Source organism: Tribolium madens, unplaced genomic scaffold, assembly GCF_015345945.1.
Source record: "Tribolium madens isolate multiple individuals breed KSU strain unplaced genomic scaffold, Tmad_KSU_1.1 Scaffold_91;HRSCAF=231;Tcas5.2_LG7, whole genome shotgun sequence".
In the NCBI taxonomy this organism is placed as follows: Eukaryota; Metazoa; Arthropoda; class Insecta; order Coleoptera; family Tenebrionidae; genus Tribolium; species Tribolium madens.
The window spans coordinates 14,103,054-14,119,179 of record NW_025401063.1 but is presented as its reverse complement, the minus strand read 5'-3'; the positions used below and the strand labels follow the sequence as shown (position 1 = coordinate 14,119,179).

The 16,126-nt window shown below is 31.0% G+C and overlaps 1 protein-coding gene across 1 annotated transcript; it reads right to left on the bottom strand.

Moving 5' to 3' along the window:
• Positions 1-239: 239 nt before the first annotated feature.
• LOC123011260 (homeobox protein GBX-2) lies at positions 240-14,226 on the bottom strand. Its single transcript, XM_044408619.1, has 2 exons — positions 13,932-14,226; positions 240-896 (listed from the first exon to the last, which is right to left on the bottom strand). Exons 1-2 carry the CDS (start codon positions 14,179-14,181, stop codon positions 421-423), a joined length of 726 nt encoding a protein of 241 aa, XP_044264554.1. The 5' UTR covers positions 14,182-14,226; the 3' UTR covers positions 240-420.
• Positions 14,227-16,126: the final 1,900 nt, after the last annotated feature.

The window sequence follows — 16,126 nt, the reverse complement described above, 5'->3', positions numbered from 1 at the left end:
AATTCAATATAAAGTAGAAAGTTGTAATCTTTAAATCATAATCTTCATGAGAAAAATAGTTTTATAGTGAGTTGCCATTTAAAAAAATTAAACTTTTTGTAGAACTCAAAAACAAAATAAAATTTCGAAAAATTTTATTCTTGATGAAACATCACATTTTTATAGTACTTTATCATACAACAATTAGTTTTTCCAAAAATTAAATAGTTTAAGCAAAGAACGTTTGGTGCCATACTTTTTATTCACCTGGTATGTATGCAACAAAGGGGTTTTGCGAATTTTGAGCCATTCTGTGTACTATAATAATTTTTAAACAGTGAATGTATAAATAAAATATGCACCATAGAAAATCTCTTCACTACTTCGTCCAGAAGTACCACTATCGGCATCACAATCGTCAATAAACTCTATATAAACGACTCAGTGAGGCGGCGGTGGCGGCGGATGGTACCCATGCAAATCCAAACCCGCCCTCAAGGCGGCATGACTTGCCAACACTCTCCCGGCCAAGTCCCCCAAGGCCCTCTCCAGCTGTTGGTGCTGACTCCTGACAGCGAAACGGTTGACGTGAACGGGAATTGGTACGACGAGTTTGCTCTTCTGCTGTCCGGTCTTGGGCTGGTGCGGGCCGGCGCCGAGACCGGCTTTGACTCGTTTCCACTTTGCCCGTCGGTTCTGGAACCAGATTTTCACTTGGACCTCGCTGAGACGCAGGGCGGATGCGATTTGGCTGCGTTCTGTCAACGAGAGGTACTTCTTGGCGTGGAACTCGCGTTCGAGCTCGAGGAGTTGCTCGCTGGTGAAGGCGGTGCGACGGCGACGGGCTTTCGTGCCAGGGCCTTCGCAAGGGCTGTCGGAGTTCTGCGTCTCTTCGATGTCGTCGTCGAGGTCCGAGCCTGGAAAGAAACAAAGAAGTAATAAAATTGGCGAGTCAGTATTTTTCGGATCTACGTGGGTAGCATAATAATCTATTATTATTAGTGTTAGTTATTAGCCTTGACGCTAAAAGTGTTATTTATATTTTTTTTTATTTAATATTTTAAGTACCCGCTTGACAAATCCAACGAAAAGTTTGGTCTTATCGGGTTTCTAAAGTATACATATTTCACACTCAAAAATATTATGGTTATATAGAATGTCCCAAAATTTGCAAATAGTATATTAATATAAAGAACAAGTTTTATAAGGGTTGATTTGGCGCACGAATCCCAAGTTAGAAAACGAGCCGTAGGCGAGTTTTCTATGGGATGAGTGCACCAATGCCATTTCTTATTTTAATTAAGAAAAATATATTTTTGTCGCCTAGAGAATTTTGTGTTAGTTGGTAGCGGTTGGTAACACTCGGCGCCCACCTGTTTTTTTTTGAGTCATTTCTGCCGTCTGTCATTAAAAATAACATTTACAAATTATTAGTTATTAGTGTTACAACATAATAATAATAAATAAAATATGAGAAACAGAATTTAGTTTGCACTCCGCCCGAAATTCGCGAAATTGCCGAAGCAATAACGCAAAATTTGTTACCTGACAAGTCAAAAGCGGCATCCAAAAACTAAATAACCCTAAATTCATTAAAGCACAGTGTGCTTTTATAAATAGCCATAAACGACTCCTACTGGAGACGTTAATAAACATATTATAAACGCAAATTAGAAAAACGGCTTTATGATACACTATTATACAGTGTGGCCCCGGATAGGTGAAACGACTCTTCCAAAAGATAAAAAAAATTGATGTAAACTTTAATGTTTTGAAGTTCAGCCCTGCTTGGTTAAAGATAAAATTCTGACATAATTTTAGTTTTGAAAAATCAAGTATGCCTTGATTTAAAAAAAAACTATAGGTACTTTTCTGTAAAGTGCTTATGTGGCAAATGCGACAAAAAGTTATTACGAAAAGTTATTTAGAGTCAACATTTAGGTCTCTATACTACTATAAATACGACGAAAATTAAAACCGCTATAAGTACACACAAATTTATTATTACATATTAGATATTTGTAATAAATTATGCAAATTTATATACGATATAATAAATTAAGTCAATCAGATCAGGTCTGGACAGGTAGGTCAAAAAAGGACTTTATTTTAAATAAATAACAAAAAACAAATTAAATGTCTAAAAACCAGAAAAAAAAGCGGAAAAACCGCTGTTTTAAGTTTCTGAGATGATTTTTCTATTTTTCTCAATTAATTTAGAAGGTTCCAATTAATACCTACTCAACAAGAAATTTTTGTTTGAAATTAAAAACGGTAAGCTGTGACAAACTTCTAGCAAGGCTATTGACTTGCAAAACTATCTATGCTAAAAACAAACCACTAGCGCATTGAAAATTTGAAATAAACTTTCGATTAAATCGCATAAACCGAAGCCATTAATTTGTCTGCCTAAATTATTTCAACGAATCTAATGGCATTGTGATGAAGCGGGCAATAAATATTAAAATAAATTGATTTGTAATTAGATTTAACTGATTAAACTTTAAATCAATTAGCAAGAATTAATGGAGGGAGTGAAAAAGCGTAATAAATGTCCTCATAATAATATGAGTTTATGTATTAAACAGTTTATCGTGGGGTAGTGAATATTAAATGAATTGCATCGAAAACGTGCACAATACTTAATCTTCCCCCACAAAAATATAGGGAAGGACCCTCTAAACATATTTATTGATCTTAACTTCTTGTTTTGAAAACATAGATACTTTTTTTAACACTGAATTTAGCGGAAATTCTGTTCACACTAAATTATAAATTAAATAACCCGGAAAATAGTGTTCTAAAGTGCGACGAAGCCTTACTAAATAAATACGAGTACCACGCATTTTGAAATAATTAAGAAACAGGAGATTTGCTTGCCAATACAAACACTTTATTTTAGAACCTTGCTCTTCAATTTGATTCTAAATGCAAAATGAAAAATGTATTCTATGTATATGTATGTAGGTATGTACATACATACATACTTATTAATTCATGTAAATTGTTACAAGTCATACTCAACTTATAAGAAGAGATAAGATTTCAAATTCGAAAATTATTGAGGAACCAATTCTTGGTACTTATTCGACGATACATCCTGCATTTTTAATACTTCACTTGAAGAAATCGTTTATGCATTTTGAATAACTGCAGTGAATAAATTATTATTAATTTAAAATTTTCCGTTACAATAGAGCACTGACATAAAGTGAATCATTATGCTAATGATATCGACTAGTAGTTTGTTCTTAGTAATTTACAAAGTTCCGAGTTACAAATAATAAATCTAGTCTAGACAAATAAGGTTATTTCTTAAATATTTCATAACAATATGTTTATTTATTAAGCGAAAATACTTACAATAATTACCTACAGTGATTGGTCTCGTATAACTTACGAATGAGCTAAAGTATACACTCAATCGTGAGTTAATTTTTAGCTTACTGATATTTTTACAAAAAATGGGTTAGATAGCATGTTCATGCTCCAAGATTTTCGCTTTTTTAGGCTTGTGACTTGTGAGTTATTTTTCCATGTTTACACATCAAACTTTGTTTGAATTGCATTTTTTTGACAATTTTTCCAACGCTAAAATGGAGGTTGCACCCTCTACTCTATGTTTGAGAAACTATGAACATTCAGATAAGGCAAGTTTAGTTATTTGTATTTCTTTTGAGCTTTACTATCACCTGTTAAAATATTTGCACAAACTTTAAAATTATATATTGTATATTGAAAAAATTGTATATTGTATATTGAAAGTGACTGTAACACACTACTTGTGCCATAAATAATTATTGTTTTTAAAACTCCAAATGTATAAATCGTGAGTATTAGATAAAATTTTATGTTATGTATGTTATGTCCTTATTCAAAAATATTTTTGTACCTCAGAGCAAAATAGTATTAACTCCAATTTTTCCTGTTTTTGAATATTATGAATATAACAGACACCAGACAAACTTATAGTTTTAAAAAGGCTCTTCTGAAAATTTTGTCATTTGGTGGTTACCTAATACTGTTTTGCTCTGAGGTACAGATTTGTTAACTCTGTAAATACAGGCTGGTCATATAATATGTGAATAAAAAACGGCTACTATAAATTGACCGCTACTTTAGAAGTATCTGAGAATGTATTTTGGGTTGCGTCTGAAAATACATTCTCAGATACTTCTAAAGTCGCGGTCAATTCATAGTGGCCATTTCATTAAAGTGCTCAAGCTACAAGTTAAATGGTAACAAAACTGTAAATTTTTAAAAACGTCATGTCTGAGAAATCTTGGAGAAATGTGCCACTGTTTTGAAAGAGAATTTTCAAACTTTTTGAAAGCAAAACAAAAAACATAAAACCCAAAACATGGGTCCATCGCTATGACTGAGAGACTAAAGAGCAATCAAAAGAATGGAAGCATGCCGGTTCTGCACGACCCAAAAAATTCCGTGCTTAAAAGTCGGCTGGAAAAGTTCTGGTTTCAGCTCTTTGGGACAAAAATGAAATAACTCTGTTAGATTTTTTGGAACAGGGTCACGGAAGCATGTTATAGTGAGTATAGTGAGTGCTAACTAATTACAAAAGAAAACTTGTTAAAAGTGTGCTCTTTTTGCAAGTCAACGCTCCTGCTTACAATTCGTTCATTGCACTGCAAAAACTTGATGAAATTGGTTTTGAATTGAGTATGTAGTCACACTCTATTCCACAAATTTGGCACTTTCAATATGTGCCATTGCAAACTGTTTTGCAGACCAAGACAACGAATTTTTTTTTAAGGTTTAGAATTACTTTACGAACGTTCTATTAAATCTGTAAGTCTTAGAGGAGAGTGTACTGAATATATAAAATTTTGTTTTAAAATATTGTAGCGTTTTATATGGTATAGGCTAAGTACTTTTCAATGTTCCCTCGTACAGTCTACAAAATGCCTCTGAACAAAACATCTAAAACTATTAGAGAAGTTATCTGATTATCTGGTATTTCCAGAAATGTAGTTCTTATGAATTTTATGAAGTATTATTTCTTAATTTAATACAATTTTTGTATGACAATAGTCGATATAATTTCCCAATTTTCATACAGTCGATTAATATTAGTCAAATTTTTTTTCTAACCTTGCACAGGAGGCATACATAGTCAAATTTATTTTTTTTATTCGTGCGCAGAGGCCATGATGAGCACATGTAATTTGCAGCGGTTTTTATGAAAACTGCGGCGAAGACAAAATTTTACCTAACCAAGGGTATGATAAATTGCAGCGCTCATTTCCGCCAGTACATGGAGATTATGATAATAATTGATCATCATTAAAAGAAATTTTTTCAAAGTGTAATTATTCTGTTTACTATTTAAAAGAGCATTTCATTTAAAGGAGCAAATATTTTGATAGTGTCGGTAAATCACTCTGCTCACAAAATTAAATAACAATACAAGTGAAAATAATAATTTTCAAATTGTTGATGACAGCCATAGTTTACAGTTGTGCAAACACCCTCCACAAAAGTTAAGGAGGCATAATTATTTTAAGGTTGAACTATAGGTATTCAGAACGTCTGAAGAGGAGCTGTTCCAACAAGTCGTGAACGCAAAATTTGAAACTGAATTATTGAACGGATTAAAAACTCGATTGATCTATTTTTCTATCAGAAAAATTTACGTTTAAATCGAAAATATTGTAACTTTCTGAAAGCTTTAGCAGCAATAGAGTGTCCGCTCAAGGGAAAGATGGGCAGGACCGGATTGCGGCGATGGTCAAATTATTAATCCTTGACCAGAAAAAGGTGACGACTGGATTGCGGCCGTGAAAGCAGGTAGCAGGATTATCTTATAATTGCTCGCACTGCGTCTTGTAGATAATGATTGTATGTAATCCCGAGAGTAATCTTAATAAAGTTTAGGTAAAATAAGTTTAATTTTGGTATTAATAAATATTTTATTTTCTTATACTATACCAAGTGAATAAAAAGTATGGAACCAAACGTTTTTTGCTTAAACTATTTATTTTTTGAAAAAACTAATTGTTCAGTGATAAAGTACTATAAAAATGTGATGATTTTACAAGAATAAAATTTTTCGAAATTTCCTTTTGTTTTTGAGTTCTACAAAAAAAATTATTTTTTTAAATGGCAACCCACTATAAAATCATTTTACTTATAAAAGCTATACTCTAAGGATTACAACTATCTGCTTTGTATTTAATTTTTTCAAAAAAATTTTTTGACATAAATTGCAAATTTCACAAAAAAATCGCATAACTCAAAAATAAAACAAAATTTCATTCTGAAAATACGATCACATTTTTTATATTACTTTAATTTATATTAATTATTACTTTCTGAAGGCAAATGATTAGAAATAAAACCGCTTGGTTCCATACTTTATATTCACCCTGTATGTATGTTGTACAAAGTGATCCACTAATTTTTTAAAGCTTACCATTGGAGTACGCTTTTGATTAACCAATAATTCACCAATCTTGAGGGGTTGTACGTCAAGTATTTGTATTCAAGCAAAACCGTATCCGGTTGCAGTGTTTCAAGTTAAAAAAATCTTGTACAAAATTTAAATACAAAAATAATTTCTTAATAAGAACAAAGCATAGTCTGGTAATATAATTGTTTAAGTAATGTTGTATGGAACTGTCAACCCCCGTTGATTTAATCAGATAAGACATTTCGGTATTGCGGCCGCAGTCCGGTCTTTACTTTTTCAGATATAATTTTGAGTTCGCCGCAGTCCGGTCTTGAATTTCAAGGGCTGTTATAACCGTAGCCGCAATCCGGACACACCGATCCCTGCAACTTACATGTTTGATTTTGAATCATCATGACCATCGTTGCAATTTACAATCACCGGCCATGATAATTTTTAATATGTTTTATTTTATTAATACCTGTGCTACTAAGGTGCACGGCACGCGTTCGTTTATGGACGCATTATTTTCTTTTTGGGTTAGTGTACTTACGTATATCAAGTATCATGCAAGTTTTCAATTTTTTTTTTCACAAATTAGTGATTCATACGCAGTTTTTTTTTAATTTCGGGTAAAAGTCAATCCTCGAAATCTTATTTTTTTTTAGATTGTAACATAACATTTCAAAATATTTTTGAATTTTTGAACATTTGAAACCTACAAAGTTATAATTACATCTACATATGAACTCTTCTGTCAATACTGCCAACACCTAAACATGTTCCTAAATCGTTGGACTGTTTTACGGTGGACGATTATTTATTATACGGATGCTGATTTTTCTTTGGATAATTTTACGTTGAATTATTTTACGGTGGACAAAATTACGTTGGAGCAACTTACATTGGACTAATTTACGTTGGACACTTTTACTTTGGATAAAATTACTTTGCATTATTTTACTTTGGACAATTTTATGTGCATTCCTATTGCCGCCGGCATTTTTCTCTGAGGCGAGAGTTTTGAAACATTCTGTACATTTTTACAGGGTGTTCCAAGTTTTAGGGCCGGCGCAAAAATAAATATTTGAAATTGATTAAAAAAAAATTGCTAGCGCAAACGATAGAAGATTATACAGAGTGCGCCAGAACTCGCGCCCCAGAGAAAAATACCATATAAGGTTAATCTATAAAAATTTCGTTATTTAAGTTATTAGGGTTTAAATTTTGCACTTTGGCTCTATTTATTTCTGTTGGAAAAATAATTTTCCAAGTTTTTTTGCTGTAGGCTATTAGAAGAGTAAACAAGGAAGCTATATCCTAAATTGTAACTCTGTTCAATGTTATTTATGGCTTTTATTGACAAAATTTTTGTACTTTTACTAAATAATTATAAAAAAAACATATACAAGATCATCAGTATCATTAAATAAACATAAAAAAATGTCAAATGTCAAAAAATAAATGTCAAACTTTTTTGACAGATAGAATGTTTTCCATGTTCCTGGTATCTTACCTCACTTAATTAAAATTTTTCTCTGGAGCGCGAGTTCTGGCGCATCCTGTACAGACTTTAATTTAATGCTTTGATATTGTTCAAAATTTTTTGCGTATGTCAGTGAGACCTTAAAAAACAAATTTGGATTTTTTTAAATTAATTGGAATATTTTCTACATGATAAAATTTTTGATCACCAATTACCGCAAACCCCCCCCCCATAAATTATTTCAAGTTTCAGATTTACAATTTTAAAATGTTAATTATTCAAAACCAATCTACTTTTTATTATTCTATTTTCACAAATACCACAGAAAAAAAAACAAAGAATTTTATCATGTAGAAAATATTCCAGTTAATTGAAAATTTTTTTCTTCAAATTTGATTTTTAAGGTCTCACTGCCATACGCCAAAATTTTGTACTATATCAAAACATTAAATTGAAGTGTATTTAATCCTCTATCGTATACATCACTATTATAATTATTTTTTTACACTATCATAAATAGAAATATTTATTTTTGCGCTGGCCCTAAAACTTGGTACACCCGTTATGTATATACAGGCTTATTCATAAATATGAAGCAATATTTGAACCTCAAAAATGACCTATAAAATGATGTTAATTTAAATAATAACTCGTGTCCTATCTCTACTGATAAGAATTTTACAGCCCTCGGAATGTGGGTATGGAAATTTGATTTTTTTGTAATAACTTTGGAACTATTTGACCAAATATTATAAAATTTGGAACATTTCCCTGTGACAACATACCCTTTAAACTGGTAATCACGAAAACCGGATACATCCACTCAATTTTCGGTTCCAGCAGTTGCAGGTCACATTTTCTGTGTTTTTCAATTTTTTTGCTCTCTTAACACCAATTTTTTATTGCCCAAATCGATAGAGTAATCAATTTCGATTAATAAACGCATAACCTTTAATACTCCTAAAATGGACCGTTTCAAAGATATTTTAATTTAAACTGAGGACTGCACAACGCTGAAACCAAAAAGTAGGGATTTTGAATGGATGATATCCTCGGTAACAAATGACCATGGTCTCACTAATCGCTGTCAGGCATTTGTCAACTTTGCCATTGGACGATTATTAGACAATTAATCGAAAATATTTAATAAAAGAGTTTACCTCAGATTCCAAACATAACTTAGAATAAATCCAAATGGATTTCGTAGCATTTAATTCATAAAAAACTCACAAAAATTTATTGTCAAAGTTAACAGATGCCTGGCAGGGATTTATGTGACCATGGTCATTGGTTGCCGTGGATACCATTTATTCAAAATCACTATTTTTTGATTTCAGCGTTGTGCAGTCCTCAGTTTAAATTAAAATATCTTTGAAACGGTCCATTTTAGGGGTATTAAAGGTTATGCGTTTTTTAATCGAAATTGATTACTCTATCGATTTGGGCAATAAAAAATTGGTGTTAAGAGAGCAAAAAAATGGAAAAACACAGAAAATGCGACCTGCAACTGCTGCAGCCGGAAAGTGAGTGGATGTATCTGGTTTTCGTGATTACCAGTTTAAAGGGTATGTTGTCACAGGGAAATGTTCCAAATTTTATAATATTTGGTCAAATAGTTCCAAAGTTATTACAAAAAAATCAATTTTCCATACCCACATTCCGAGGGCTGTAAAATTCTTATCAGTAGAGATAGGACACAAGTTATTATTTAAATTAACATCATTTTATAGGTCATTTTTGAGGTTCAAATATTGCTTCATATTTATGAATAACCCTGTATACTCGTATATTATTCCGTCTTACTTTTTGTAATATGCAATTTCTGCAATGTTGTTTTGGTACCAGTGGTAAATGTTTTTGTTTTTACTATAGACAAGTGACCTAGTATTTTTTTATGTTCCCAATAAAAGTTTGTGTAAAAAAACGTAAAAAAAATATATTATTGCAAACCAATGAAGACCACAAAAATGTATTTTTTTGCATACCTAGTGATTATGAAAGTTGAATTTTCATCACGATTAATCGTATAGAAATAGAAAGTTATACTTTTTTAAACGATTTCTATAGTTGCATTTCTATAGTTATTTACTTATTTCTATAGTTTCTATAGAGTTCGTTACAAAGAGCTTGCGATACATTACGTTTTGATTTATCAAATTGATGTCTTTTTGGACTTTGGGTTCTTGATGGGGTTATCACTATGCAAAAAAATGTTGTGTACAACTCGGTTTGAAAGTCCTTTTTTCACTCATTTGCTTAATTAACTCGGACAGAGCCCTCGTTAATACAAATAACTATTTTTAGATAAAATATACAAACTTATAGAACCTAAGAAAAGTAACACTTATTATAGGTTTGAAAGACCTATATTTAGGTTGTAAGTAAAATATATGTCGTAGTCATTGGGCGTAATGCGTCATTCCGCGGAAAGCCTAGTCATTGGCCGTACTGCCGGCAGAAGCTGTAATCAAATGAATATTCCTTTGTTTGACTGAAATTTTACGTCATTTCAGGGATTGCCTACTTAATTCTCGTCAAACAAAGTAACCGGATGAACCATTACATGTTACAGCGTTTGACGGAAGTGTATTTAGTCATTTGCTGAAAAGTCTTGAAATGTTTGTTACTTTCTGTAGAAACGTAGATTTTTGGTAGAAGAAAAGAAAAGCCAAAATAACAAAAGATTTTTATTGTAGCAAAATATTTGTTTCGTTTATTTGGAATAATGTAAATATATAATATTAAAAAACGTTAAGTACATGACATGAACAACAAATAAAAATATATTTCTGCATTCAGGAAAATTAAACAAAAATAAAAATGTATTCTTTAAACATAACATAATTGAAAATGTTAACTCTAACAATTGTAGGTAGGTAACTATAACATATTAGGTATATGTACATGTATTTAGATTGTTATTTATTTAAACACGTAGCACTATTGTGGCATGTAGAATTGCACATCACTTTTTTTTAAAAACACACACAGCGATTTGTTTGGCACTGTTTTTTGCCTACGAGTTTTTTTGCCAGTAGTTTGTTTGGCAAGTAAAATATCTTTTGCAGCCTAAAATGAGTACAATTAAAATAAAGGTGTATTTTGAGGTTAGAAGTCTTTTACCTCCTTCATTTCTTCATAATTCCAGGGTTTTTTGGCATCTTTGTTCTTCAAAAAAATTTCATTTAACTTGTCATAGTACAAACTCCTATGATTATACATTTTCAATAGGACAATTACTAAATATTACGGCCCGAAATACTACACAAGCTTTCAGCAAATGACGAAATAAACTTTCGTCAAACGCTGTAACATGTAATGGTTCAACCGGTTACTTTGTTTGACGAGAATTAAGAAGGCAATCCCTGAAATGACGTAAAATTTCAGTCAAACAAAGGAATATTTATTTGATTACAGCTTCTGCCGTCAGTACGGCCAATGACTAGGCTTTCTGCGGAATGACGAATTACGCCCAATGACTACGACATATACAGGGTGCGCCAGAACTCGCGCCCCAGAGAAAAATGCGATATAAGGTAAGATACCAGGAACATGGAAAAAATGTTAAAAAAAAATTATCTATAAAAATTTCGAAGTTATGAGGATTTAAAGTTTACACTTTGACTCTATTTATTTCTGCTGGAAAAATAATTTTCCAAGGTTTTTTGCTATAGGCTATTAAAAGAGGAAACAAGGAAGCTGTATCCTAAATTGTAACTCTGTTCTATGTTATTTGTGGCTTTTATTGGCAAAATTTTTGTCCCTTTACTAAATAATTGTAAAAAAACATTTACAAGATCATCAGTATCCTTAAATAGATATAAAAAAATGTCAAATGTCAAAAAATAAATGTCAAAATTTTTTGACATAGAATTTTTTAAACATTTTTTTAATGTTTCTGGTATCTTACCTTACTTGAAAATTTTCTCTGGGGCGCGAGTTCTGGCGCACCTGTATGTATATTATACGAAACCGATACTTCGTAGAACAAAGTGGTAAATAACATTTAAATTTCAAAATATGCACTGAGAAAAACGAATAGTAACAGCTAAATGATAGTTTGACTAAGAAAAGTTTAATACTAACTAATCCATGTATGTTCTCAAGCAATAACCAACATTGGAAAATAACATGTCGGGTTTTCCATTACGTTATTGATTTATTATTATTGAACAAAATATTCTTTACGGTATTGTTATTTAGTATGTAAACTATAGATCGTAATAAATAAGTAATAATTTAATAGTTAATAAATCTATTTAAATTTTCGTTTAGTCAATAATGGTATTTTCTTTACATGATAACCAATGGAAACGATTATTCAACAACAGTTTATTCTTTTTTAACCACCATAAAGATCTTAACATATAACAAACGGAACTTCAAATGTAAATACGTAAATATTACTTGGAAAAATTGAGCGCGTCATATCAGTGCGCATGCTCACCACAAGATGCAGTTGCACGTTGTGTGTGGTGAATGTGCTCCAACTTTGTTCGAACGAATCTTTACATGAACGAATAGTTTAATGGTCATTTGTTTTTTCTGTTGTATTTGAGTTTGTGTTTTGAGGAGTGCAGGAGTACGGTTGACTAAAAGTGCCAAAAGCGGCTGAAGCAGTGGCATTTTGTAACACTGCTACAAAAATTTGAAGGTTAGTATAATGATATTTACAATCGCCGGATCAGCCACCACCAGAAATTTTTAATTGCAACACGCTATTAAGATAAAAATATTTTTATGAGCAATAGATTCGAGCAGTGGCTGATTTGGACTGTTGCAAACTACATTCTCCATAATGTTATTTCAACTGCAATAATTTCATTTTGTAAATTATGTAGTATGTTGTCGATAAAAACTTTTGTTAAATATTAAGCAATTATATTTAATGTTAAACTGATGGAATGTAACTATCTACTTCTTGGTTTTTCTTATTCAGATGAAGGAATGTCATATGATATTTTGCTGGATCTTGTTCAGAGTTTCCTTCCCCAGCTGGTGCCAAAATTTGATGACCAATTCAAATTGATGCGGCATATTAAAGAGTACAAATCTGCATCTTTGGTAAGTTTTTCAATTTTGAAGCCTATTTTTTAAATTTATGAGTGTTAATGCAGTGATTGACGTCCTGGCATCCCCGTCCCCGTGCAGACTAAATACATAATTTGTACTTAATGATGTTTTAAATGTTTATTATTTTTCTTAATAAATTGTTCTAAATAATATATGTACAGTTTTATTTTTTTGTTAGGTTTATATATCTGCTGGTGGCTATACTGATTAGCAATCCGGTATATTTTTACCTAAAAAATATTTTTCCCTTTAAGATATACTTCTTAACTATCAAGAACACATCTTTTAATATCTAATGCGAGATTATTAATCTTTAATGATCCTTGTTTCTTGTTAATAAATATTTCTTATTATTAACACTGCAATGATAATATTAAAGTAGATGTTAAGTTTTTATAAAATCAGAATCACTTAAAAACTAAGAAATGCTATGTTTGGAAATTCCTAACAAATTATTTTTTCTCTGATAACAATAGTTTCTTCCGCCGTATTCTAAAAAATTATTAGTTTACATTTAAGATAAATCTTTAACTAGTAAAAAACTGTTCTCTCAGTGTGTAATAAAAAAATAATAAAATAAAGAAATAAATAAAAAGAATAGCTTAATATTTATATTTACAACGTTCTCGATTGATGCATCGATACCTTCCTAATTGTCCAAAATATTAGGTATCTCTTTAAGAAAAGTTGTTTTTTTTTTAAATTTTTATAATCCTTCTCTCAGAGAAAAGCTAAATTAAAAGTCTAATGCCTACAAGATCTATGAAAACAGATGAAGTAGACAATTTATGAACAGAAACTACCTCATATAAACAAAATCTGGGGACCGGTAAATAATAATGATTTCATTTTAGATATAACAATTAGGTACATAGCATTATCAATAATTTATGATGTTTTAATATGGTTCTTTATATCTTTGTCTTTTATAAAATGCATCATTGCACTACGTTTAATATTTTTTTCTTCTTTCGAAATTATGCTTACCGTCTTTTTGACTTCTCCTGGACAAATCCTGAGCAAGATCCAAATCAACACTCCCATCCGAATCCGTGTCTCTACAATTATTCACTTGATACTGTTGATGCGGCAGTGCCAAATTCCACGCGATACTATTGTTCCTCTTTGGTCCACTATCACTCATCAATGCCTCTATAGAAAACGGTCTCGGCACCGGTTTCGTCAACGTTTCACCCATCGTCGGTTTCATGATCGTTTCACTAGACGGCACTTCCATTTTTTTACTTAAATTCACATCGGATCGAAAACAAACTCGATCTTAAGTCGGAGCAACGTTTCCACACAAAAAGTTCCACTGACACTGATCCGATCAAAGCCAAGTTAGTTTTGTAAGGGGTGAAGAGATGAATTGGGCGTATTCTTGTCTCAAACTCCTCCCTAGTTAGTCTGTTGGTTCTGGTTCGACCAATCACGGAGTGATAATCAATGTTGGCTGCTAAATCTGTTAGCAATATTAATTAGCTGGGGGAATTTATTAGGATGTAGCGCAATTTGCCGCTTACTAACGACGGATTTTAAATCCAAGCAAATGAGTTGCCGATTTTAGAATATACGAGCGAGAAAGTTAGTTATACAAGAAGTTTCTTTTTGGGTATGTGTGCAAATTTTTGAAATTGTAATGAAAAGCAAAAAACATAATATCTATATACAAAAGTGTTTAATTATTTTTGGTGCATTATTGATCACCATGCATGTAACTATCATGATCATGAAACATCATGTAGGTACTTCAATTATTACTGATATCCATCATTAATCAATTTTTTAAATAAATTGAAAAATCAACTTCTTCAACATAGATATACTAAAAATCGAGCAAAAATTAAAAATAAAAATTTTGTTGTCGCCGTGGAAAATTGTAGTAATGGCTATAGTTGCTCAGACTCGCATTCCGCTCGTTTACTAAACTTCATTTCCACGATAGTCATCAGTATATACTAATAAACCTACCTTCTTTATTTAAAGGTAAAAAATAAAAAAAATGTGTCTCCATTATTATACAGTGTGTCTCCGGACAGGAGTGAAACGACTCTTATAAAACATAAAAATTTTGGATTTAATTTTTGGGGTACAGCTCTGCTTGATTAAAAACTAATTTCTAACGTAATTTTATTTTTGTAAAATCAAGTACTTAAGTATACTTTGGAAATTTTCAAAAAACCTATTTTTTGGTAAAGTGCCTCTTATGTGGCAAATATGACAAAAAGTTATTAAGAAAAGTTGTTTAGAATCAATCAATCTAGGCCCGTATACCAAATTCAAAATCATCGATCAACTATGATTTTTCATTTTTTTTTCAAGATGGTTGCATCATCTAATTTTAATCAATTTTTTTATTTTAAATTACAGTTTGTTTTTATTTTTATATTATTTGAATGAATAAATTATATGCAGTTATAGGTACATAGTATGTGTTCAAATTATTATCTAGCGTTATATTTATTAATTTTAAAAGCTTACTCGTGATCTAATTAATTAACTATTGCCTATTGCCCCCCCTCAAGAAAATTTCAGCCCCTAGACTGTAGGTTTGATTTTTTTTTTTTGGATTTTTTCTTCAAATTTATAGATATAAAAATAAAGGACGATATAGCAGCATGCGCTTTTGACCAAAATTATTTTCTCAAAAAATTAGCGTAAAAATACGAGTACTCTAAACTTTTAAAGTTTGTAGATTCACTTTGCAGACATTAGGTATTGGAAATGCACCATCATACGGAATTTTAAATGGTATTTGATAAGCCAAATTGTGTACTTTGGAAACGAGCATTTTTTTCTTAATTTAGTAATGCAAAACAGCTGAATTGAAAATTATACATCAGGCTAGATTATAAAAAACGCTCCCTTCTATAATAGACTAAATTTGATTTTTTATCCTTCTAGACAATTGTTTCCTGTTTCTGCTATGAACAGAGCAGAGACGTCATAAATAATTTTTGTTTAATTTATTGCATTTAACTTTCTTTTATTTTATACATAAATTATTCAGACAAATATTTTAAGACTCAAAATATAGCCTATGAATTATTTAAATATTTATATAATCTTTAGAATTCTGAGTATTAAGTCAATAAATAACCCATCAGTTAATAATTTAAACTAAAACTATTCGAAATTTGTCCATGAAAAATTGAAAAAGTAAAGATTCGTTCAGTGGCTAT